Source organism: Cyphellophora europaea (assembly GCF_000365145.1).
Source record: "Cyphellophora europaea CBS 101466 unplaced genomic scaffold supercont1.4, whole genome shotgun sequence".
In the NCBI taxonomy this organism is placed as follows: Eukaryota; Fungi; Ascomycota; class Eurotiomycetes; order Chaetothyriales; family Cyphellophoraceae; genus Cyphellophora; species Cyphellophora europaea.
Window position 1 is genome coordinate 1,901,885 of NW_008481810.1, and position 22,198 is coordinate 1,924,082.

The following is a 22,198-nucleotide window of genomic DNA, read 5'->3' on the forward strand; positions in this document are numbered from 1 at the left end:
TCGCCGCCAGCTCCCACACGGTGGAGTTACAGGCGTCGCTTTCTCTGCAGCTACGACTAACTGCGACCCCCCTCGGCCTCCGTAGCTCGCCAGCCCGCGACGTACCACGCGTTGTGGTCTTTCAATCGCGATCTTCAGCATCCATGATGTGGACTGCGACCGTGCCGGTCCGCATGCTCCTAACGATTGCATCGGGTTGCCAATAAAGTAACTTGTTCCGCCATGGCACCGCCAAATCCTACCGCGCTGACGAATGCGACTCGCTTCCGTCCTAACCACTTCCGCACTCATTCACGGTCGCCTTCAAGGTCGCCTGTGCGAAAAGCCAAGTTCACGGCACAGCATCTCGATCCTCTACTTAACAACCTCTCACCAGACTCCACCTTGAAGGCACTGCGAGCAACAGACACCATACCTGCGAGCGAGTCTGCGGGAGATGTGCTGGCGAAAAGCATCGCAGACGCGACACCTGAAGAACGGGAGATAGGCATAAGAGCAGCTTTCGCAGCGCAGAAGCTGAAAGAATGGCGACTCGAGATCTCAAAATGGTTGTGGCCCGGCCGAAGAGACCAAGGTCTCGGAGTAGGCTTCCTGCCGTCAGCAGATGCAGCTGTACAGGAGGACGGCGAACAGCACATCTATATCGGTTATCTACCACTACGCGTCTTGAACCAATACGGCCAGCGAATCGAAGACATCAAGGATGCGCTAGAAAGCCTGGAAATGGAAGACCTAAAAGACCACGTTCTGACAGCGCATGCCTCCTCGAAACCGCCATCAGCCATTGTCAAAAGCGCCTCGGCTGCTCGTGGAAGTTATGGCCGGATGAGAGATTTTACTGCTCTAATTACAGCAACCGTCATTCAAGCTTTACCCGATCTCGCGACTGTCAATATGCTTATTGATACCTGGGATGTGCGCATAGCGGTTCTCAGAGAGCTTCCCATGGTCCTGGATCTAATGGAGCTGACGAATGAGGGCTTGCGGAAAGCGTCTCGTAGCTATCGCGATCCAACACAGGCGCCACATCTGACTCTAGCAGACTATCACCAAATTCGCGAGGGCCTGGGAGACAAGGTGAAAGACCTCGGCCGTCGCGTTGACAAGATCCTGGATATGCTTGACGGCCACGACGATGCTTTGCCGCAGTCGTGGATCGACTTCCTCGAAAATTTGGAGCTCGAATTCGCAACATGGTGTGCTAAGGCGGAACAGCTCGCCCACGACAACGACGCCAGACAAAACAATGAAGCCAGGAGAGCAACCGCCACCCCAACCCCGGCAGATTTTCCCCAACCCAACCTCGAGCAAACCAGAAATGGTGGTGAAAAGCCACCTCTCAGTCTAAACATTCCCGCTTCTGGTCACAGGCGAGAGAAGTCAGAAGTTTCGATTGCAGACTCTGTGCTGTCTACCGACTCTGCTGGCGAGATTGTGGACGTGCGAAAGTCTCAAGTCCTGTTAAGTCCAAAAGTTAGCGTCATAGAAGGCTCTGGCGGGGGAGCCGTGCCCAGACCACCAACTGTGCAGAGGGCCTCCACAGCTTCCATCGAAGTGATACCGAAGGAGCAGCTAAAGAAGTTGGACGTGCGGCGAAGTATGAGCGCTGATCTTCTTACCAAGCTGAGTTCACAATCCGGCGATACGACACCGACAAGATCGTATAAGGCACTCACAGGAGAGTCTCCGACTCGTGAAACTCCAGTTGCTGAGCTGGAAGATCCTCATTCCACGCCAAAAGTCCACTCGAATGCGACTGCCGTTCTTGGTCAACCCTCTCCTTCACTTATGGTTGAACCTCTTCGTGTTCAAGAGAGACAGGCGCCGTCAGAGCAGCTCCAGACACCAGCTTTACCCAGACGCTCGAGCAAGCGTAATTCCTTGAGCCTTTCCACGACACTCTCTGGCCAAGCAGCATCATCCAACGACCTCGTGAGCCCAGTATCGCCAGAACAAGCTACTCCTCAGTCAAGCCTAGTCTCGCCCATTTCGCCACGAAAAGTGTCGGATGAAAGCGACAGCCTCGACTCCAAAATCAAGGACATCCTGCAGAACTTGCCAACCAAGATTCGCTTGGCAAACAGAGATGGCTCGTTGCCCAACAAGTCCAGCTTATCTGCCACTTCTTCTCGAGCAGCCACCCCAACCCCAGCCCTCATTCCGGAACCGTCCAAGCACAGTCGGAGAAGCTCGACTGCAGAAGCAGGCATAAGAGTATATCATCTTCACCAGAATAGCCAGACTCGAGACACCAAGCCAATCAAGCTGTTTGTCAGAGCTGTTGGAGAAAACGGTGAACGGGTCATGGTGAGGGTCGGAGGTGGCTGGGCCGATCTTGCGGAGTATCTGAGAGAATACAGTGCGCACCATGGCAGACGGAGCACATCCGAAGGTCTAATGGAGGTCGCACAGTACCCAGGCAAGACGGGAAGGGAGAAGAAAGCGTCGTCACAAGTGCTGTCTCCTACGCCTCTCCCCGGTGGCATGACGATGCCGAAGCGGACGCGACCAAGAAGCATGTCAGGTTCATCCTCGGGATCAAGATCTCGGTCACCTAGCCCTCCTCCTGCGACCGATCCCAACCTTACGCCGCCGGTGCCTCCCATCCCAGCCAGCTATACGATGCACACTCCGACCATGTCGGTCACCTCACATCCGAACGGACATACCGATGTGGATTTCCGCGACCCTGACCCAACATCAGAGATGAGTGCAAGAGGGGGCGAAGCAGTAGAGCCAGAGGCAGGGCCGTACAAAAGGACAAGCTCAATGCACGTTCCTGGGGTGACAACTACCACGACTGTGCAATCGCCAGCGGCTCTAAATCCGGTGAAGTATGTCCCGCTAGGAGGCGCAGGCCCGAAGAACAACAATCGCCGCTCCACCACCTACGGAGCAGTGCCAAGAGAACAGAATGACGCTTGGGTTGAGGGAATGGTTGGTAAGGCTCGGGCGGTAAGTGGTGGCTCGCAGACGGTGCACGGGCCAACTACCACTACTACTACAACAGTCGTATCGTCAGTACCCGCCAGCCGACGTGCATCTGAAGCAGTCACGGCTCCGACTGCGACCCCGCCCAAGGATGGCAAAGCGCCAACTTCACCGGCTGATCGTCCAGGTGTCGTTCGGCGGAAGAGTCGGCTTGGGCTTGGCGATGTCAGTGGAATCAAAAGAGTCTTTCTGCGGAGGAAGAGCAGCAAGAGCAGCAACAAGTGAATGCAATGACTGTAATATTTTTGTACATGGCGTTCGGTGGGAAAAGTGGCTTGCATACCATGCAAGCAAGCAGTTTCCGGGACGGAACAACAGTACAGCACGTCGCAATGACATGGGTGGGTCAGGATAGCGTTGGCAGACAATTCTCCTTGGTCTGCGGCCACGACAAGCATGGTGTGTAGCGCGGTATATCACAGCGTATGGTAGAAATCCCAGCGGCTCCCTACAGCTTCGTTATTGCGCCTCCCTCCCTACCCCGGCGCCGAATTCACCACCATCCCGCCATCCACGACCAATTTCTGGCCCGTAATATGCCTCGCCGCCTGACTCGCCAGAAAACACACCGAATACGCCACATCATGACTCTCGCCCATCTTCCCCTGCGGCACGCTCGCATCCCTCTTCCGAATCAACCCCTCCACATCCCCGCCCTCATACTTGTCCGCCAAACTCCCGATCAGCGGCGTGTGGATCAGCCCCGGCACCACGACGTTCAGTCGCACCCCCTTCTTCGCGTACATGATGGCCGTGGCCTTTGTGAATTGGATCACCGCGGCTTTGGTGGCCGAGTAGGCGATCTGCGGCTTGCCGATGTAGCGCAGCGCGGCGATGGAGGCGATGTTGATGATGGCGCCGGAGCCCTGGGATTCCATGAGCGGGAGGACGTGGTGGCATAGGAGGTACACGGATTTGAGGTTCACGTCCATTTGCGCGTCCCAGACGGGTTCGGGCATGCTGGCGGGGGTGCCAGGTTGGGACATGCCGACGTTGCTGTCGGGTGGGGGAGTGTTAGTCTGGAGGGTTGGGGTGGGTAGATGGGTGGTTTAAGGGGTGGGAGAATGGGGGAGGGGGAAACTTGCTTCACGAGCACGTCGATGCGGCCGTATTTCTGTACGGTGGCCTCCACGAGAGCTTTCACTTGGTCAATCTTGGTGACGTCGGCTTGGATGACGGTCATGTCGCCGCCTTGGGCCGCGATTCGCCGCTGTGTGCTCTCCGCGGAGGGGAGGTTGAGGTCGCAGCCGAAGATCTTGCAACCTTGCAAGGCGAACACACTGGCGGTTGCGGCGCCGTTGCCCCACATGTTGGGGTCGCCTTGTTGGCCTACGCCAGTGACTGTAGGGTTCAGTACAGGGTCATTGAATTCGGATCAGATGGTGGGCTTGAGACTTACTCAGGACGACCTTGCCCTTGAGGTCGGGGTATATGGGTGGGTCCTGGAGTGCCATGGTAGCCGGTCAGTTCACTTCTCTCATGAAAGGCCTATACAAGAGATGAAGCAGCGAATACGTATAAGTTGTGACCCCAAGGGTTTCTCCATCGTTGGGGAGATACTCAGCCTCGGCATCACCCATGTCACCGATGATCGCAGTGGTGTACTCGACCCACGAGGAGTTGGAGACTGTCAGACGGGTCCGAATGCGGAGTAGTATCTGCCAAGGAATACTCAGGCAGTGAATTAAAGTTTCCTGGCCAGGCTACGAGGCTGTGGATTTGAGGGAGGTGCAACCACCATGAAAATAATCTGCAACTGCCTAGGATACAGAATCCTAGCTTGAACTTCTTCTGGAGACGACTGCGGCACCTATCCTCCACAAGAGTAATCTCGACTCCTCGACACCGCTTATCTGGCGTTGCTGACTCAAAGACCGCCACCAAGCCTGCCACCTATTTCCGGATCGGGAATCGTGGCTCGTACACAGCCAATACCGTGAGACCAGACGTGCAGGCCGTACAACTACCGAGCAACAACGCAGAATCTGGTGAGAGGTACGCTCCCATACAGTCACAGACCTCAAGAGCATCCACCTTTCTGCATTACGTATATAGTCGCGACACCTATCCAGGGGACGGTTCTCCTTCGCTTGCTCTCGTTCAAACCGCTAACACCATCACAAGCAGATATTTCGACACTCAACTCGATCACCATGCCAATCACATACAAGGCTTTCAAGGATTCAGAGTCTGGGAAAAACACAAAGGTCGAAATATCAAGATGCAGCTTGCAGGCTGGTGAAGTCCTGGTAGAGATTCGTTACAGCGACGTTTGCGGGACCGATGATCACATGCGGTATAAGGACATGGTGTTGGGCCACGAAGGCGTGGAAGAAGTGATTAAAGTCGTTTCCAATGACAATCTCGAATGCCGACTTCAACATCAACGTTCTCACACTTGTCACCAAGGAGATCAGTGTTCACGGTCTATGCGCATCGACATTGACGCAGATCAATGACATGCTAGCCTTTGCAGCTCGCCATCACATCAGACCGATCATTGATATTTTCCCGATGAGCACTAAAAGAATCGAGGAGGCAATGGCCAAGCTAGTTTACGGCAAGATGAGATATCGCGGGGTATTGAAAGCAACGTAATGACTTCAGAGGCTAATAATAAGGCTTCCATTAAGTATAGAGAAGATTCTGCACCATTTCAGTAGAAACTCATGGAGACTGAAGCATCTCAAATCACTGTACTGGCTGATTTGCTCCAGAAATGTAGGCTAACACCAGCAGGGCATATATGATTCTCACCATGATCCATGACTACTACTCACAGATCAAGGACCACATGTCCCGGACTCGGGGGCGCGTCCCCAGTATCCCACGGCGCTGGCTCACTGCCTAGCACGAACTCCAAGCTCCCACCATGCTTGAGATCATCATGGCCCAGCCAGCTCTGGTTCCACGCTTGACCATTCACCGTCAGACTCTGCACGTAGAAGCTGTCGTCGCTCAATCCCTGTGCCGTTACATTCAGCACCTGCCCATCGAGTCCGACCCTCATGCTGTAATCCGAGAACATCGGTGCCAGAATGAGATACACCGGCTGCGCCGCCACCGGATACAATCCCAGCATCTGCCAGATGAGCCAGGCATCCAAAGCGCCGGCGTCCGAGTTGCCCGGCAGGCCCGACGGCCCATCCGAGTAGTACTGATTGACAATCTGCCTGCTTCTCATCACGCTCTTCCACTGCCGCCTTGGTAGGTAATTATACAGAAACGGCGTCGCGAAGCTCGGCTCGTTGCCCGGGTTGAACAGCGTGTCTCCGACACCGTTATTCTCGCCCTCGCCCACACCGCTGCCCTTCAGGCCGGGTGTGAACATGGTGTCGAGGCGCGCCTCCGTCTCCTCCTCTCCGCCCGACCACGCGATCAGCGTCGCCATGTCGTGCGGCACCGTCCACGTGTACTCCCACCCCAGCGCCTCGTACGTGTATCCGCCGTTCTCGCAACCGCCGGCGCACACGGCGGGGTCGTAGACCGGGTCGCGCGTGCCGTTGGCCCATTTGGGCGCGACGAAGCCCGAGTGGTTGAAGCTCGTTAGGTTGGCGTCCCAGATGTGCTGCCAGCCCGCAGAGCGGTTGAGGTATTTGTCGTATTCTTCCGGCGCGATACTTCTGGCGACTTGGGCGAGGGCGAAGTCGTTGGACGCGTACTCGATTGTGCGGCTGACGCTGCGGTCGTAGTCGGGGGTGAGGAAACCATACTGCAGCCAGTCCGGGAGTGCGCTGCGGCCTTCGAGTGTGGAACCGGTGGGGTCGCCCGTGTCAAAGTTGTTCCAGGGGGTGCGTTCCGCGTTGGTGCGCATGGCGGCGAAGCCGTCCGTCCAGTTGATGCTGCCGTCCTGGCCCAGGCCTTTGACGAATGCGTCGGTGAGGACGTTGTCGCTGTTAGAGCCGCCTTGGACTTGGCCGTTGGCGTTGCCGCTTCGACCGTCGGGCATGTATTGCTCGTGACGCCAGATATCGATCAGCGAGCGAATCATGTCGATGGAGCGGGCGGGCGTGAGGAGAGTCCAGAGGCTGTTGAGGCAGCGAAAGGTGTCCCAAAGGGTGTAGAAATCGTCGTAGCTGGGCTCGGTGGTTTCCCAATTAGCATTTTCGCCAGTGCGGTCGGTAGGCATTAGATGTGCATGGTAGAGGGCGGTATAGAACATTGAGAGGCGGGTGGTATTCGTAGTGTCGGTAATAGAGATGGTGGACAAGGTGGATTCCCATGTAGACTGCGCGGCGGTGAGGGTGCTGTTGAATGACCAGTGCGGGACCTCCGCGTCAATGTACGCGCAGGCATTCGCCGAGGATATAAAGGAGATTCCGACTTTGGATTGCAGGGTACTGGTGTTGACCGGGAAGGTGAAGAGGGACCCGACGCGTTGCCCGAAGTTGTAGTAGGGTGGGCCACCCCGGGCATAGGAAGCATTGGAAAGGAAGCTTGGTTGAGCATCTAGGTCCGATGGGTAGAAGTAGTCTGTGTACGGTCCTGTAAAGATCTGGCTTGTGGATGCTGGGGAGCTGAAGCGGCCGCAGAAGAAGACGCTATAATTTGGAATGTGGCTGAAGCCACCACGATACGTGCCGGAACCAGTGTATTGCAGTCCATCCGGCGATACTTGGATCTCGCCGTTACTGTATGCCTGGGCCTGATTGTACCCGCCCGGAAGTGGCAGATAGTGGGAAACGTCGACCAGGACATGGCGTTCGCCACCATGGGGAAACGAGTATTGCATGAAACCGACATGGCTGGTAGCCGTGAGCTCAATTTCGAGCCCGTTCTCAAAAGTTGAACGGTAGTAGCCTACGGAGGCTTGGTCATGGCCTGACCGGGGCTGAGCATATGTGAGGTTGTCCAGTGCGTTGACGCTGTCGAGCGACAGCAGAGGCATCTGAGAAACGACCCCATAGACCGGACCCCCTCCGGTCCCTGATACGTGCGTCAAGGAGAAAGCAGTAATATTGCCATCGGGAAGATAACCAGCGTTAGCATTGATCGAGGTATTGGCGCTGGTAAGATCTGGGCCGAGCTTGACCATCCCAAAAGGCAGTGCAGCTCCAGGAAACGTATTTCCACCATTGTATCCTGTGCCTGGAACAGTTCCTTCAGTTCCAATGAACGGGTCAACATAGTCTATCAACTGTGCGAAAGTGCTCGAGGCTGCGAGGAGAAGCGAAGACAGAAGATGTCGTTGCCGTCCCATCTTGGCGCCAAGATGTCAAGCTTCGAAGTCGCCGGCTTGTTGAGTCTTCGTCTTCTTCTTCCACTTCTTTCTTTTCCTCTACTGTGGCAATAACCGGTTGCTGAAGAGGCCGAATGCGGGCTGTTATACTTCATTGACTGCTGATCATGCCCACTTCCTTTGGCCTTGTGTGAGATGGTACATCTGGGGATGTAACTCTTATGCGGGGTGAGTGGGGATGACGGAGTCCTCGCCCTCGAATCCTCATCCTGTGGACTGACCCACTGATACATACAAAGTGCGTCTATTCCTCATCACAAACACTCGATAAAGATGGGCCTAGGCTAAAACAGGCGCGGTCACAGCCTTCTACGCATATGCATGCACTCTTAGCACGAAGCTTGCTCATGACCTCGGCTCTGGAGCCACCCGCTCAGTCGTCTGGCCCCGTCAGAGGCTGGTATGACATTGGGATGATCCGCGCTGTCAGATCTGGCGGCGGTGTGAAGTCCTTGTCGAAGGGCCACATCGGTCGTCGAATCTTGTTATGTCCGAGCCTTTCCAGGTCTTGATCCACGCCGCCCGGAGTCAGAGCCATCATCCAGCCGACAGCCATGTTGAACAACTCAGGTTCCAAATACCCGATCTTCACAATCACAATGTCCGCCGAGCGTGGCTTGAGGTTCAGGTCGGTGAAGTCATGTTCTTTATGGTACGGTTTCCGCAGCTTGGTAAGGATTGCATAGACGCTGCCCACCTGAAGCACGACCTCAATGACTGCATGCTGATCACCGTGCTTAATGGCATGCACCTTACCGGTCATCGTTATTGGCCCAGAATGGATATTATCCACCTCAGCTCCAGCCGTCACCGTCACCGTGGCCCCCAGCCCAGCCAGAACGGCAGTTTCGACTGCCTTTGGGCCGGGTACGCTGGCGTAGATGACGGTCGGCCCGGTTTGTTCTTTGAATTCAGGACATTCCAACAGTTTGGTCAAGCCCCATGTCATATCTCCGGAGCCTCCTGCCGTTGGGTTGTCACCCGAGTCGGAGATAAAGTACGGACGCTTAGAGGATGCCAGGGCGGTATCCAGACACTCTCGAAAGGACCCTGTGGGCGCCACGAAGCTGAAGTCTTCGTGCGAATTCCAGAATGACTGAGCTAATTTTCCAGCGCCTTTCTTGACCTGCTCTTCTTCCCAGCCGGTAACCATCACAATGGCTCTATTTCGCCACTCATCAGCCCAAGCGTATCCAACCCAAACCGCCGCATCAAGTACGCCATCCTCGGCTTCGACGTCAGGCACAGCTGCGTATATATGTTTGGCGGGCTCGACTCGCGTGGAGGTCTGCTCGCCTGGGAGCAGTACCGGTAGAGGAATCCAAGCCTTGATCGGAAGATGAGAAGCACCATCAGAGTGCTTCTTCAAGACATCCACGAGATTACGGCACGCTCGCTCTTTAGTATCAAGAGCGTCTTCGTGCGGTGCCATCCGATAGCACGTGATAAGATCCGTCTGATGGGCCAGTTCTCTGGAAACATTACCATGAAGGTCCATAGACGCCGACACGACCACAGTCGGACCGATCACTTTCCTCACTCTCCGAAGCAGCTCGGCCTCGATGTCTTGCATTCCGTCCACAGTCATGGCCCCGTGGATATCGAACCATAGCCCGTCAAGCTTGCTCTCCGAAGCAATGACGGTGAGCCGCTCGACTAGCTCACCTGCGAGCTCCTCGAAGGCATCTCGCTCAATGATTCCGCCTGGCAGCGCATGTCCGATAAGGGCACCCTTCCATTCAGCCTGCTCCGCTAACGACGTTCCTGGATGCAAAAAGGCGTACTTCGCAATCACTTCATCGCCTCTCCGAGGATGAAACGCAGGTGCTTTAGTCCGAGAAGGGGTGAATGTGGAATTTTCAGAGGCCAGACCGGCTATCGCAATTACCGGCTTAGACATGTGGTCGGCTCCAGCGTATGCCTAACGGCCGCATGAGTGAGAACGTCTGGAAGACTATCTTCAGGCTCAACTCGCATAGACGCCTCACGAGCGGGTATGCCCGCCGGCAACTCCAAAGCATGTAACCCTAGCCAGCAACTGCCGCGTACTTGTCCGTCGCAATCTATCCCTCTTCGATACAAAGAGTCACAGGGATTAATACCTTGTCAATGCTTGGCTAGCCTGATTCAACTTATCAACTGCAGATCAGCACCGGACCGAGGTCTAGTCCGCCCAACACACAAGGTGCCCCTCCCTCAGACCGTTTCGATAGAGGTAAATCTAATGCCGGGACAACAATTATACGTCCAGCGCTAACTGCTAGTACCTCTCCAGGTTTGTTGTCATGGTAGATTGTTGTACGGCCCTCCGCAGCGTTATCAGCGGGCCGAGAAGGCCACGGCAATGCTAATGCATGACCTCCCTGGGGGGGATCTGTTGTGTTCGTGCCGCAAACCAGGGCTCAGATAAAGTCCAATACACCGCCGGTGTGCACGAGCAGGTCTACCATATCTTTCCTGTCGTTCCTAGCACTCGGTTTCAGCGTACTTGGACCACTGTTTCAATCACAATGCTACACTACTCGCCCTCCGGGACCTGGCTACCCTCCCGGGTGCCAGGTTCGACACTAGTCTTGTCCTGCCTCCTGATGGCGTGCAGCATCGTTCAATCGACCACTGGTGGCTATGACGGCTCCATGCTGAATGGCCTCAAGGTAGGTTCCACAGATTCATATCAGTGTCACCGGGCTATCGTGAAAGGTATCTGATCCAGGCCTCAAAGCCGGACTCGTGGCACGACCGAGAAGGCTGAGTTGTGTTCGGATCTTGCATGAGGTCACTCGTGCTAATACTTGCAATACTACACCTCATCCGTCCAAGGCAAATCCATTACTGACTTGTACGATAGTGAGTAGACCACAACTCCGCGGTTTGCCAGCTTCAGGATATACTGTGTTTTCCACCGCTGTGACTCAAGCTGACACGGTCCTTTATCAGCATCCTACCAGTCTATACCGACTATTTCAATCTCAATCCACATACAATCGGCCTCAATACCGCATCCGTCTTCATAGGCGGTTTCTTGGGACCTCTTGTTTCAGGCGTGATCGCTGATCGAGTCGGCCGACGTCCAGCCATCTTCTGGGGCTCCCTCATCACCATCGTCGGCATTATCCTGCAGGGCGCAGCGCAGAACATCGCCATGTTCGTCCTCGGCCGGATCATTCTCGGCTTAGGCTCCGCCATCCAGGGGATCGCCGCTGGCGTCTACCTCTCGGAGACCTTCCCCAGCCGCTGGCGCTCCTGGGGTGTCGGCCTCCTCAACGACTTCTACTATGTAGGCGCCCTCATCGCCGCAGGTGTGACCCTGGGGACGAGCACGTGGAACTCCACCTGGGCGTGGCGCTGCCCCTCCCTCCTGCAGGGCTTCTGGGCCGTGCTGTGCATCGCCATCCTGCCCTTCGTGCCGGAGAGCCCGCGCTGGTTGGTGCATGAAGGCCACTATGAGGAGGCGCGCATCGTCGTGGCGCAGACGAACGCCAACGGTGACCCGTCCGACCCTGTCGTCATGGCCGTCTACAAGGAGATCATCGACACGCTGACTTGGGAGAAGCAGGAGGGGCGCACCATGTCGCCCAAGGAGATCTTCAAGAGCCGGGTCGCGCGCAAACGGCTGTTGATTGGCGCCTCTGCCGGCCCCTTCTCCTGTATCGCCGGCAACATCATTGCCTCGTACTACCTCGGCGACGAGCTGGCCACCGCCGGCGTCACGGACTCCAACGATCAGCTCAAAGCCAATGTAGTGCTCAATGTCTGGTGTCTGCTGTGCTCGCTCGTCGGGACGCATCTCATCACCCGCTGGGGCAGAAAACCCACCGCCATCATGACAGAGTGTTTGCTTGTGGCGTGTCTCTTCATCATCGGAGGATTGGCCAAGGTGTACGCCGACAACCCGGACGGCGCCAGCCAGAGTCTGGTCTACGGCAACGTGGCAGTCATGTTCCTGTTCCAGGGATTTTACTCCATGGCTTGGACGCCATTGCTGTACCTCTACCCCGGGGAGGTACTGAACTACAGCATTCGAGCCAACGGCGTGGCTTTCTCCAGTTTTTCGCTGAATGCGTTGGCGTAAGTAGATTTGTCCTTGCCCTTCCTTATTTACTCCCTTTCAAACAAACTTACACACGGTGTGCAGGGTCCTTCTTGTCTACGTCATGCCCATCGGCCTACACAACATTGGCTGGAAGATGTACATGATCAATGGCTCATGGGACATCATCGTCGTGGTCCTCATCGTAAGCGGAAATCCAGCCCTCCTCCTTCTCTCCATGTGGCCCACCACCCAAGAATCTCATTCTTACTGACCACCTTTTCACCCCTCCATCAGGCCGTCTACTGGGTCGAAACCAAAGGCAAGACACTCGAAGAAGTCGACGCCATCTTCGAGGGCGAGGTACACTCCACGGTGACGGACGTCGAGAAGGTGCGGAAAGGGGAGGCGCAGCTGGACGTCAAGAATGTGGAAAGCCAGCTCACGGCGGTGGTGGAAACTAGTAAGATAGAGTAGAAAACTGGGCTGCCGCGAAAGGTGCTTCCACCGGTGCGATCAGGTCCATCATGTCCCCTCAATAACAATGTCGACCCGCTATCAAACCATGCGTGAAATGCCGGGGTGGCTACCCATTGTCACTCCCACTTAGCCTCATGAATCTCATCTACATGCTCAGCCTCACCAACGCCGACACTGTCCGAGCGACATTTCCTCCCATCGCCAATCTCAGTAATGTCCGACACACCCACGGCGTCATTCGCCTTAGCCTTGAACTCTTCCACCGCATCCGCACCGTCAAAAGTCTTGCTAATTTCTTCGAGAGTCGCGCCTCGAGTCTCAATGAAGAAGAAGTACACGGTCACAAACTGAATGATCAACCAGCCTTCGAAGAAGAAGTAGAACTTCCAGCTGCCGGCGTCGATGCCAAGAGGGATGGTGTATTGAGACAGGAATAGACAGATGTTTGTGGTGAGACCCTGCAGGAACAGTCCGTTTGCGCGGATTTTGAAGCTGAGGATTTCGAGTGGGTAGGAGATGTTGAGCGAGATCCTGATGAGGAGACAAAGTTAGGAATGCACCACGGCCTTGAATTTGGGGTGGGGGTCGCGAGCAGATCACGTACCATGCAAAGTTGTAGAAGAAGTTGTGGAAGAAAATCATGGCGATTACGCCTTTGCCAAATCCCGTCTGGTCTGGATGCATGAGTTGCTCAGCTGTCAAAGCGATCCAGATGGCGAACGTGCAGCACATTCCACCTGATGCGATTAGGAAGAGTGGACGACGACCAACCCGATCGACCATCAGGGCCCAGAACCATGCCTCGAGCATGTTGACCATGAGAATGAAGCCATTGAGCTTGTTCTGATACTTCGGGTCGGTGATGCCAATGTTCTCCAAGATGTTGTGCAGATAGTATGCGGTGAGACTGGTACCGGAGAATTGTGAGAACACGCCACACGCCAGACAGATAAAGGCACGATAACGGTTACCCTTGGTGTTAAACAATTCGGACCAGCGCCCCTTCTGTTCGCCTTTCCTGATTGTTGCCTGCATCTCGGCATACTCGTACCTGACCAAGGCGTCATTCTCGTCGCCGTTGGCGTGGTATTTGGCGAGTATTTTCAAGGCCTTCTCATCCTTGCCACGAGACATGAGCCAGCGAGGGCTCTCCGGTAGAAGGAAGACCAGGAGCACTTGGACGGCGGAAGGAGCGGATTGAAGTAAACTTGGAAGTTTCCACGCCCAGTTAGACGGTATGTATAGAGTTCCGAAAGTGATCCAACCCCCTAAAAATGCACCCAAGTAGTACTGGGTGTTGTATAAAGCTGAGATCTTTCCGCGTTCGCAAGGATGGGCAAGTTCTGTGATGAGCAAAGGTGAGGCGAGATTAGCAAAACCGGAGCCAAGACCGATGAGAAACCTGGCGGCGGTGAACATGTGGATGTTTATCGCGAAACACTGAACGAGACCAGCTATAACGACGACGCTGCAGCCGAAGAATATGGTCCATTTGCGGCCGCCGTAGTCGGCCGCGTAGGGGGCGGTGAAAAGGCTGACTATGGCGCCAACACTTTGAATGGCGTTCAGCAAGCCTTGCGTCGAGCCATGAGGACGGTTGAAATAGGACTCATAATAAGTTATACTCTGCAAGCCGTTCATTAATGAGCCGTCGTAGCCGTTGGTCGCCGAGGAAAGGAGTGCAATCGCCAAGAGCGCATAGAGCTTTCGTCGACCCGGGTCCTTGTACCATGGCGTAACATTAGCCATAAGCTTTGACATCTCCTCTTGCGTCGTCGCCATCTTGAGAGCGGTTGATAGTGGCAGCGAAGTAAGCTGACGGACCAGACACCACCTCGTGGAGGGTCTACAGGTAATATACAAAGCCGAGTATTGCGCTTGCGGCTCATTACGCCGTGGTATTCGAGAACGCGTGCCGGTTAAATTCACGTACGGATGTTACGCATCCACACGATTGCACAAGCAGTAAGTGGGCTTCCACACGCTGGCCGAAAGTATGGATAATACTCCGCACCGATATTGCCTGTCAAGCATGGTCGCCTCGTATGACCATTTGATTGTTAGCTGTAGATATAGAGAAGAGGCTAATTGCCTCCAGTCTAGATGTGATGAGCGAGGGTACCCCGGATCATCGGGGTCTGCATTCGACCGATCTAGAGCAGGAAAAGCTGGGGATCCCTGTGTCAAGGGAGGAGAAGTATTTAGGATAAATGCGAAGCTTTAGCAAGATGTCATAAGCTCACACACAAGCAATTCCGGCACGGCAATGCCGAAGCTTGTGCTTTTTAGGCTCAGTCCGGTCATAGCTTGATTGTAGTCAACGTACTGTACGCATTCGACTGTCACCATACGTGGGGCTGATGCGGGGCTCGGGATTGGGCCGGTAGAAGTCGCACTCAAGGACCTCTTCTCTCTGAGTCGAGCTCTACAACCGTGTATGCGTTCTTGGATATCCGAGTCCTGTTGTAGATGACTTCAAGTGCCCGGAGTAGGATTGTCTCTCTCGCCGCCACAGTTGCGCCAAGTATTCCTCTGCCTGCATCGCACTGGGCGTGCTATTATCATTCACTGTCTATGACTGCCCGCTATGATCTATACCGTCTTGGTAGCAGCGACCTGGGCCTGCAGCTTCGCCGCCTCTACACTATCCGCCCCATCAGATTTCCGCCTGGCAGCCACATCCTCTCCTTCCACGACGGCCTCCCCGTGCAACTGCCTCGCAAACCTCTCTCGTTTCGGTCGCAGGTACCTCACATCAACAAAGCGTAGCGTGCATGACATGACAATGATAAGCACCCACAGGGCAATACTACTCTGCCAGCCATACTTGTAGTAAGGGGCCTGGCTCGCAGGCCACACGAGGACCTGCGACCACGCGCTGACGCTGTAGTAACCCGCGACCGCGACACCGACGATAAGCGACCTGGCCTCGGGGTCTTGCGGAATCAGGTCGCTGAGCCAAGAGAAGATCAGGGGCGCGGTACCCAGACACAGGTAGGAGATGAAGTAGCTGGCGTAAGCGGTGGACAAGGGCACGCTATCCGGGTGGCTGGTCCAGATCGACATGGCGATGGCGGGAATGAGGCCGATGAGCGACTGCGCCACAATCAGCGTCCAGCGCGTGCGCAGGAAGTCCGAGAGTAGAGCCCAGATCCAGACGAAGACGACGTTGATGGCGCCGCCGCCAATGGGGATCACGTTGACTTCCTCGACGGTCCAGCGCGGAGAGCCGTCCGGGTTCTGAACTGCTTTGAGGAAGAGGGAGAAGTAGTTGTACCCGTAGCTCGCCAGGACGGTGGCTATATAAAGAACAGCAATGAAATATACTGTCCAGCCGCTGAAGCACCGTTTTGCGCTCGCCCAGGTTACCTTTCGAGGCTCGGCGCGGTTGTGTCTGGCCAAGCGCTCCATGGCCAGCTCGGCGTCGATCTTCCTGAACCACCTCGCACGCGGGTTGGGCTTGTTGGGAAGGTCAGGCAGCATGAAGAAGCCCATGGCGCCCCAGCAGACGGTGACTATGCCGTTGATGACAAACAGCCAACGCCAACCCGCGATGCCGTGCGAGTTGTGCATCGTGCGCATAATGGCTGCTTGCATGGCGCCGCTTACCATGTAGCCCATGGCCTGGCAAGAGTGGTAGAAGCCCATTCGCTTGGCGAGTTCCATAGGTGTGTACCAGTGCACTAACAACCAGTCAGTCCGGATGAGCCTGAGGCAATGACAGAAGATGACTTACTGAATAGAGTCATCATGCCAGGCCAGGCTGAGCTCTCGCACAGCCCAAGAAAGACACGCAGCACGTAGACGTGGTTGGCGCTCCTGACCAGCGCCATCAGGCCTGTGATGACGCCCCACGTGACCTCCAAGCCGGACAGCCAGTAGCTGGGGCGCACGTAGGTCAGGATGATTTGCGAGGGAATAAGCATGATACAGTAAGCGACATTGAACCAAGTAGTGAAGTAATTGTATTCGTTCCCGTTGAGGTGAAGGTCTTCTTTCATGCCGGATACGTACTGTTGACATGTTAGCGATGGTGGAGCTGATACCGGACGAGAAGTCTGCATACAGCATTGTTGATGTTCTGCTGGTCAAGGTATTTGATCACTTGCGAGAGGCAACCAAACACCAGGAGAAAGCAGTCCAGGCGGCGAACGAGCGACTTTTCATCAGGCGAGCGGTGCTCTAAGGTCGGCGCCAGGGCGGCCGGGGTGCTCCCCTTGAGTCTGGAGAAGAAGCCCATCGCACCAGCTGCTGAGTTATCTTGGGTTTGAGCAGATGTAGAGCTCTGATAAGATTCTGGGCTATTACGCTCAGTGTGCAGCAGCAGAGGTTCATTTATATCCGCCTCCACGTCGGTGCGTGGCCGGTGATGCGCACGTGCAAAAGCCATCTCTGGACGCCAAGGGGTAGCATCAACCCCTGTGCAGAGGCGGGCAGTATCGAGGCGAGAATTGAGTAACGATACGAAGCAGCGAAGCACACGAAGCCGGATCAAGCCTGTCGTGGCAATCCTTAGATATGTTGGTACGACACTGAACGAACATCTCCGTGCCTACACACGAGGCTGATACCCCTGATTGGTGCGCGACGAAGATCTCTCCCCTCACCGTAGAGCCGATGGAGTATGCCGACGTTGATCAATGCCACGACCCGCGTGGGGATGGGGGTTTGCTGCCTATCAGTGGGGCTATCGTCGTTCTTTCGTCTTTCGCGTCTGTCGAGGGTGAAGGTCGGAGCGATTCCGGGTTGACAGGAAGCTGAAGTCGATGTCTCGTAGGGCGTGACTTATTCGAAAACCCTCGATATCGCTACTGCCCAGATATCAAGCCTTCACTCCGCTTCGCAGGACCGCGCAGTCCTTATCTCGAAGCTCCATCCACTTTTCGCTGTATGACCCAGAATGGCGCCTCATAGCACGAGTCCGCCGCCACAAACGACCTCGGCATCAGCTCCTCCTCACATCGAACCCTCTTTCCCTTTATCGAACTCATCGCTCTCATATTGGCACCGCACCACCCGCGCCTTTAAATACCTGAACGCCAACAGTACTGTTTCCGTTCCCTCCAGCTCCCCCATAGTCATCATCGGCTCCGGCCTGTCTGGCGCACTAACCGCCTTCTCTCTCATCACCACTCATTCCGTCACCGCCTCCGACATACTCATCCTAGAGGCCCGTGAAGCAGTGTCTGGGGCTTCTGGCCGGAACGCCGGGCACGTCCGTCCGGATGCTTTCCGCGGCTTCACCGGATATGCTTCACTGCATGGATCCGAACAGGCGCTGAAGATCATCGCGAACGAGAAGCTAGTATTCGAGCGGGTCGATGCGTTCGTAAAGGAACACGGTGTCCAATGCGACTTCCATCCGACCACGACGTTCGACGTGTGCCTGACCGAGGAGTTTGCAAAGTATGAGAAAGAGGCGTATGATGCTTTCGTGCAAGCTGGTGGGGATGTAGGGCATGTGAAGTTTTGGCAAGGCGAAGAGGCGCGACGGAGGACGAGAGTAGAAGGGACCGTGGCAGCGTACGAGTGGCCGGCAGGAAGCAGCCATCCGGCGAAGCTGTGTCAGTGGCTGTTGAAGACAGTCGTCGAGCAAGGCGCGAAGCTGTGGACGCATTGCCCGGCGCTCGAGTTAAAGGACACAGCAGGTAGGAAGTGGGCTGTCAGCACACCAAGAGGTGTTGTCACAGCTGACAAAGTCGTGCACTGTACGAATGGCTATTCGGCCGCACTGCTTCCACAGTTGAAGAGCTTTGTGACGCCCAACAAGGCCCAGGCTCACGCACTGGTTCCGCAACATGGCTATACAGGTGACCAAGTGTTGGAGAGCACCATGAGCTTGCGCTATAGCATGCATCACTTTTACTCATTGATACAGCGCCAAGGAGATGGGACGCTTGTCCTCGGAGTGTCGAGAGCAAACCCCGAGCTGAGCCAGAGCACCAAAGCACAGGTCGTCAGCTTTGATGACGGCAGTTTCAACTCAGAGGTCGCTGATGATGCCCTGCGGCGCTTCAAGATCATATTTCCGCAAACAGAATCTGAGAAGCAGCGGCATGGGGAAGGACTGGATCATGCCTGGACTGGCGTGATTGGTATGACACCCGATTCGGTGCCCTTGGTAGGACCCATCGATGAGTTGCCAGGGCAGTATATCTGTGCCGGTTTCAATGGTCATGGCATGGCAAGGATCTGGACGTGTGCGCCAGGACTTGCAAGGCTGATGCAAGGTGGTCAATGGGAGGAGACAGGCTTACCAGAATGCTTCCAATATACGGCCGAGAGGCTTTCGAGAACGGCGCAGAAGCGCCAGAAGCCTAGTGTCTGGTAATCAGGAAGGATCTACGCAGACTGATGCCAGTACGATGCGACTAACATCGACATGCCAAGGAAACATGCATGCCTCAAGATGCTTGGTCAAGACAGCTTTCTGCTCCCCGCGATCCCGCCGCAAGCACTTCTTCAACAAGCAAGGTCTCGAGAGCACTACTAGTTTTCCACTCTGAACTCTTGAGACTTCGGGTTCGTGCCGGCTAATCATGACGAATGCTGGCTGCTGGAGCCGGATCTCACCCCAGCTCTTGGAATGCTAGACCACATTCTCTAGAGTATCTACTAGTTCTCGCTGAAGGGCCCTTGCAGCACGGAGCTCGGTCAGCTACGATGGAAAATGAAGAGTATGTTCACCGTCAAGGGACAATTGGGATGCCTTGCAAGAATGCTTCACTCCCACCATTTCGGTCCAGAACCCTGTTGGCGATAGGACTGCTGTTCCCTCAAGCCCTCGAGTGATCATTGATACTGGTTCTTCGAGAATCCCGGCTACTTGAGATTTCCACTTGTTGGAAACCGTTCCGATCGCTCGTTCTCTCCAATCTGTGATGAGGGGCAATTGCGGGGGATTTACAGAGGGGCGTATTGTCCAAACAGCCCGGCTACGACTTGAACGAGTGCCAATGCCGCGGGTTGTTCGCGGCCCATGTAATACTTGGATTCGCCAAATGGTCGCGCCAGTCAGAGATGCGCATTCTTGCCGTTGGGGGTCTTATAGTCTCGCCTATGCTGAAGCTTGTGCATACTCAGGTGAAAACATGCGCAGGTTACTTTCGGGCCGGCACCCGCCATATTCAACAGTTTCTAGATTATGGATGGCCATGTCGCCGTGGCGGGAGCTCGGTTCGAAACTATAAAAGCACCCCTGAGTAGCTGGCCGCCACAATGCCTCTTTCACAGCGTCTCTGTCTCCTTCCCTGCTCGAGTCAAGCTGGGAACAGTACCCACCTCTGGGAAGTAAGATGGGCTCCACTGACGATGGCAGAGTGGCTATCGTGACTGGTGCTGTGGTAGGTTGTCCCACTTGCTTGTGCCTCCCTGGGTAGAATACATGTACTGTGGAACTCGACCCAGCATCTGGAGCTGATGCCACTCATAGTCCGGTATCGGCGAAGCTATCGCAAGACACCTCGTTGGTAGAGGATGGCGCGTAGCAGCTTTCGACATCCAAGATGACCTTGGAAAGACCATCACCGACGACCTCGGTGCCAGCTTCTACTACATCCACTGCGATGTGAGAAGCTACGAAGACCAAGCCGCCGCCTTCCAGAAGACGTTCGACAAGTTCGGCAAAATCGACGCACTCTGCCACAATGCTGGCCTGATTGATCAGTACTCCGTCTACAGGTTTGATTATCGGGGCAAGAAGGGGTATGTTCCCCACCACCCGGTTGGCAATGCGTTGAGCTCATTCCCCTTAGGGTCCCGCCTAAGCCGAATCTCAACTCGACAGAGACTTGTTACCACGGTCTGATCTACGGAACACAGCTCGCGGTGCATTTCATGAGACAGAACCCGATCCCTGGCGGCACCATAGTGGCCACTGGCAGCTCGGTCGGCATTCACCCCATAGGGTCGATGCCAGAGTACTGCGGAGCCAAAGCTGCGGTACGTCATCTCAAAAGCCGTCCCTTGTTGTGACTAAGCCAAAGAATCAGATCAACAACTACGTGCGAGCCACTGCACCGATCCTGAAACTGGTAAGTACCTTCAATCACGTAGTAAGCTACTCTGACAAGATCTAGAAAGAAAAAATCCGCATTAATTGCGTAAACCCGGGCATAGTGGCAACACGCAACATCCCCGAGGTGATGAGGGTGTCGTTTGATGGATAGTGCGTGTTCTCCTCTTGCTTGGGTCGCGCCCCCCTTGAACCCTGGTCTCACCGTATACAGTGTCACTCCTGTCGAAACCATCGTAGCCGGTTACGACAGGGCGCTAAACGACCAGTCCCTAAACGGCGAGCTACTCGAGTGCTCGCTAGATCGCATCCACCTGCTGCCAGTTCCACCATATTCCGACGGGGACGTCTTGAAGAAGACGACTAGCGTCTACGATGGATTGTTTATCGCACTGCATGGAGAACGCTCCGGGCTGCCGGAGGCTGTTCAGTAATGGCCGTGCGGCTGAGTACGATGACCGCATGGACTGTGAATATAGTCACTATTTCAATCTGCATATCTGGGATGCATGCACGACCACTTTTATTCCTGTTTTTACATGCACCCCTGACAGGCTTAACATGCTATCGCGGCTTCGCCTGTCGTCCGCCACTTGCTATGGGTAGGCACGGCATGCTTGGCCGGCTAGGGGCCGTTTTGATCGTCTTGATGCGTCGATCTTGACTACCAAGCAGTAATCATGAGCCTGCCTCGTTGAGGCCACGGTTGAAAGAGGCACCAGTAGGCTTTGACCCCAATGCCGCGCCGCATCGGCTCTGGACGAGGGGCGCCAAGACAATCTCAGGCAGTGAATGGGACCCACTTTTCGAAGTACATTGTAGCTTCGTGCAAACATACAATGATTACCTACAGGTCCGCTTCTATCCTGGGCTAAGTGGGACTTTGTTTTGCTGGTGAATGTGTGGTACTCTGTCTCATATTCACTGAACATTCGTCGAGGCAGGTGGGCCCGTGACAGAAGGTTGAGCGGAGTGAAGCTGGCTGTCCCGCGCTGCTTCAGAGGGATATATTGCGTGATGGTAGGCTTAGGCTTGATTTCAGTTATCACAGTACAATTGAGCCATCCGCGAGAAGGGATACTGAATCAAAGGCTACCCGTGCAGATGCACATCCAAACGTCTAAACGGAGAGGGTTCACCGCAGCGTAGATACTCAGCACAGATGAGAAGCGGTGTACCCACAGCCCTGGCCTCCCGTAAGCTCCCGTACCTTCGATGCTTCCGCCTTTGCAAATCTCTTCAAGCACACAGCCGCCGACTTTCTTCGCGGCGGTGACAACGCCCCCATCGCTGACACCAGGCTCACCTCCAATAACAGAATCTCCGGACTCGTTCTATGTCCCAATCGTTGGGATCCCGCATTGTTTGGCCGCTCGACTGCAGCTTCTCGTTCCACTCGATGTACCTCCTCCGCAACCATTCTTTGCGCCAGGCGAAACACAGC

At 55.3% G+C, this 22,198-nt stretch overlaps 9 protein-coding genes across 9 annotated transcripts; 4 read left to right on the forward strand and 5 right to left on the reverse strand.

Annotated features, from left to right (window-relative positions):
- Positions 1-222: 222 nt before the first annotated feature.
- HMPREF1541_04951 (uncharacterized protein) lies at positions 223-3,216 on the forward strand (the record flags this gene model as incomplete). Its single annotated transcript, XM_008719293.1, has 1 exon — positions 223-3,216. One exon carries the CDS (start codon positions 223-225, stop codon positions 3,214-3,216), a length of 2,994 nt encoding a protein of 997 aa, XP_008717515.1.
- A 251-nt stretch (positions 3,217-3,467) lies between these two features.
- HMPREF1541_04952 (uncharacterized protein) lies at positions 3,468-4,445 on the reverse strand (the record flags this gene model as incomplete). Its single annotated transcript, XM_008719294.1, has 3 exons — positions 3,468-4,010; positions 4,082-4,332; positions 4,391-4,445. The coding sequence occupies 3 exons, from the start codon at positions 4,443-4,445 to the stop codon at positions 3,468-3,470; spliced, it is 849 nt and encodes a 282-aa protein (XP_008717516.1).
- A 1,322-nt stretch (positions 4,446-5,767) lies between these two features.
- On the reverse strand, positions 5,768-8,191 carry HMPREF1541_04953 (uncharacterized protein; the record flags this gene model as incomplete). The annotated part of the gene is made up of 1 exon (XM_008719295.1): positions 5,768-8,191. One exon carries the CDS (start codon positions 8,189-8,191, stop codon positions 5,768-5,770), a length of 2,424 nt encoding a protein of 807 aa, XP_008717517.1.
- A 412-nt stretch (positions 8,192-8,603) lies between these two features.
- HMPREF1541_04954 (uncharacterized protein) lies at positions 8,604-10,130 on the reverse strand (the record flags this gene model as incomplete). Its single annotated transcript, XM_008719296.1, has 1 exon — positions 8,604-10,130. The coding sequence occupies one exon, from the start codon at positions 10,128-10,130 to the stop codon at positions 8,604-8,606; it is 1,527 nt and encodes a 508-aa protein (XP_008717518.1).
- Positions 10,131-10,740: 610 nt separating this feature from the next.
- On the forward strand, positions 10,741-12,737 carry HMPREF1541_04955 (uncharacterized protein; the record flags this gene model as incomplete). Its single annotated transcript, XM_008719297.1, has 4 exons — positions 10,741-10,884; positions 11,148-12,298; positions 12,366-12,465; positions 12,558-12,737. The coding sequence occupies 4 exons, from the start codon at positions 10,741-10,743 to the stop codon at positions 12,735-12,737; spliced, it is 1,575 nt and encodes a 524-aa protein (XP_008717519.1).
- A 119-nt stretch (positions 12,738-12,856) lies between these two features.
- On the reverse strand, positions 12,857-14,522 carry HMPREF1541_04956 (uncharacterized protein; the record flags this gene model as incomplete). The annotated part of the gene is made up of 2 exons (XM_008719298.1): positions 12,857-13,271; positions 13,345-14,522. The coding sequence occupies 2 exons, from the start codon at positions 14,520-14,522 to the stop codon at positions 12,857-12,859; spliced, it is 1,593 nt and encodes a 530-aa protein (XP_008717520.1).
- Positions 14,523-15,332: 810 nt separating this feature from the next.
- Positions 15,333-16,980, reverse strand: HMPREF1541_04957 (uncharacterized protein; the record flags this gene model as incomplete). Its single annotated transcript, XM_008719299.1, has 3 exons — positions 15,333-16,423; positions 16,477-16,753; positions 16,807-16,980. The coding sequence occupies 3 exons, from the start codon at positions 16,978-16,980 to the stop codon at positions 15,333-15,335; spliced, it is 1,542 nt and encodes a 513-aa protein (XP_008717521.1).
- Positions 16,981-17,640: 660 nt separating this feature from the next.
- On the forward strand, positions 17,641-19,071 carry HMPREF1541_04958 (uncharacterized protein; the record flags this gene model as incomplete). Its single annotated transcript, XM_008719300.1, has 1 exon — positions 17,641-19,071. One exon carries the CDS (start codon positions 17,641-17,643, stop codon positions 19,069-19,071), a length of 1,431 nt encoding a protein of 476 aa, XP_008717522.1.
- A 964-nt stretch (positions 19,072-20,035) lies between these two features.
- On the forward strand, positions 20,036-21,188 carry HMPREF1541_04959 (uncharacterized protein; the record flags this gene model as incomplete). Its single annotated transcript, XM_008719301.1, has 6 exons — positions 20,036-20,083; positions 20,173-20,444; positions 20,495-20,681; positions 20,732-20,773; positions 20,819-20,907; positions 20,969-21,188. The coding sequence occupies 6 exons, from the start codon at positions 20,036-20,038 to the stop codon at positions 21,186-21,188; spliced, it is 858 nt and encodes a 285-aa protein (XP_008717523.1).
- Between the last annotated feature and the right edge of the window lie 1,010 nt (positions 21,189-22,198).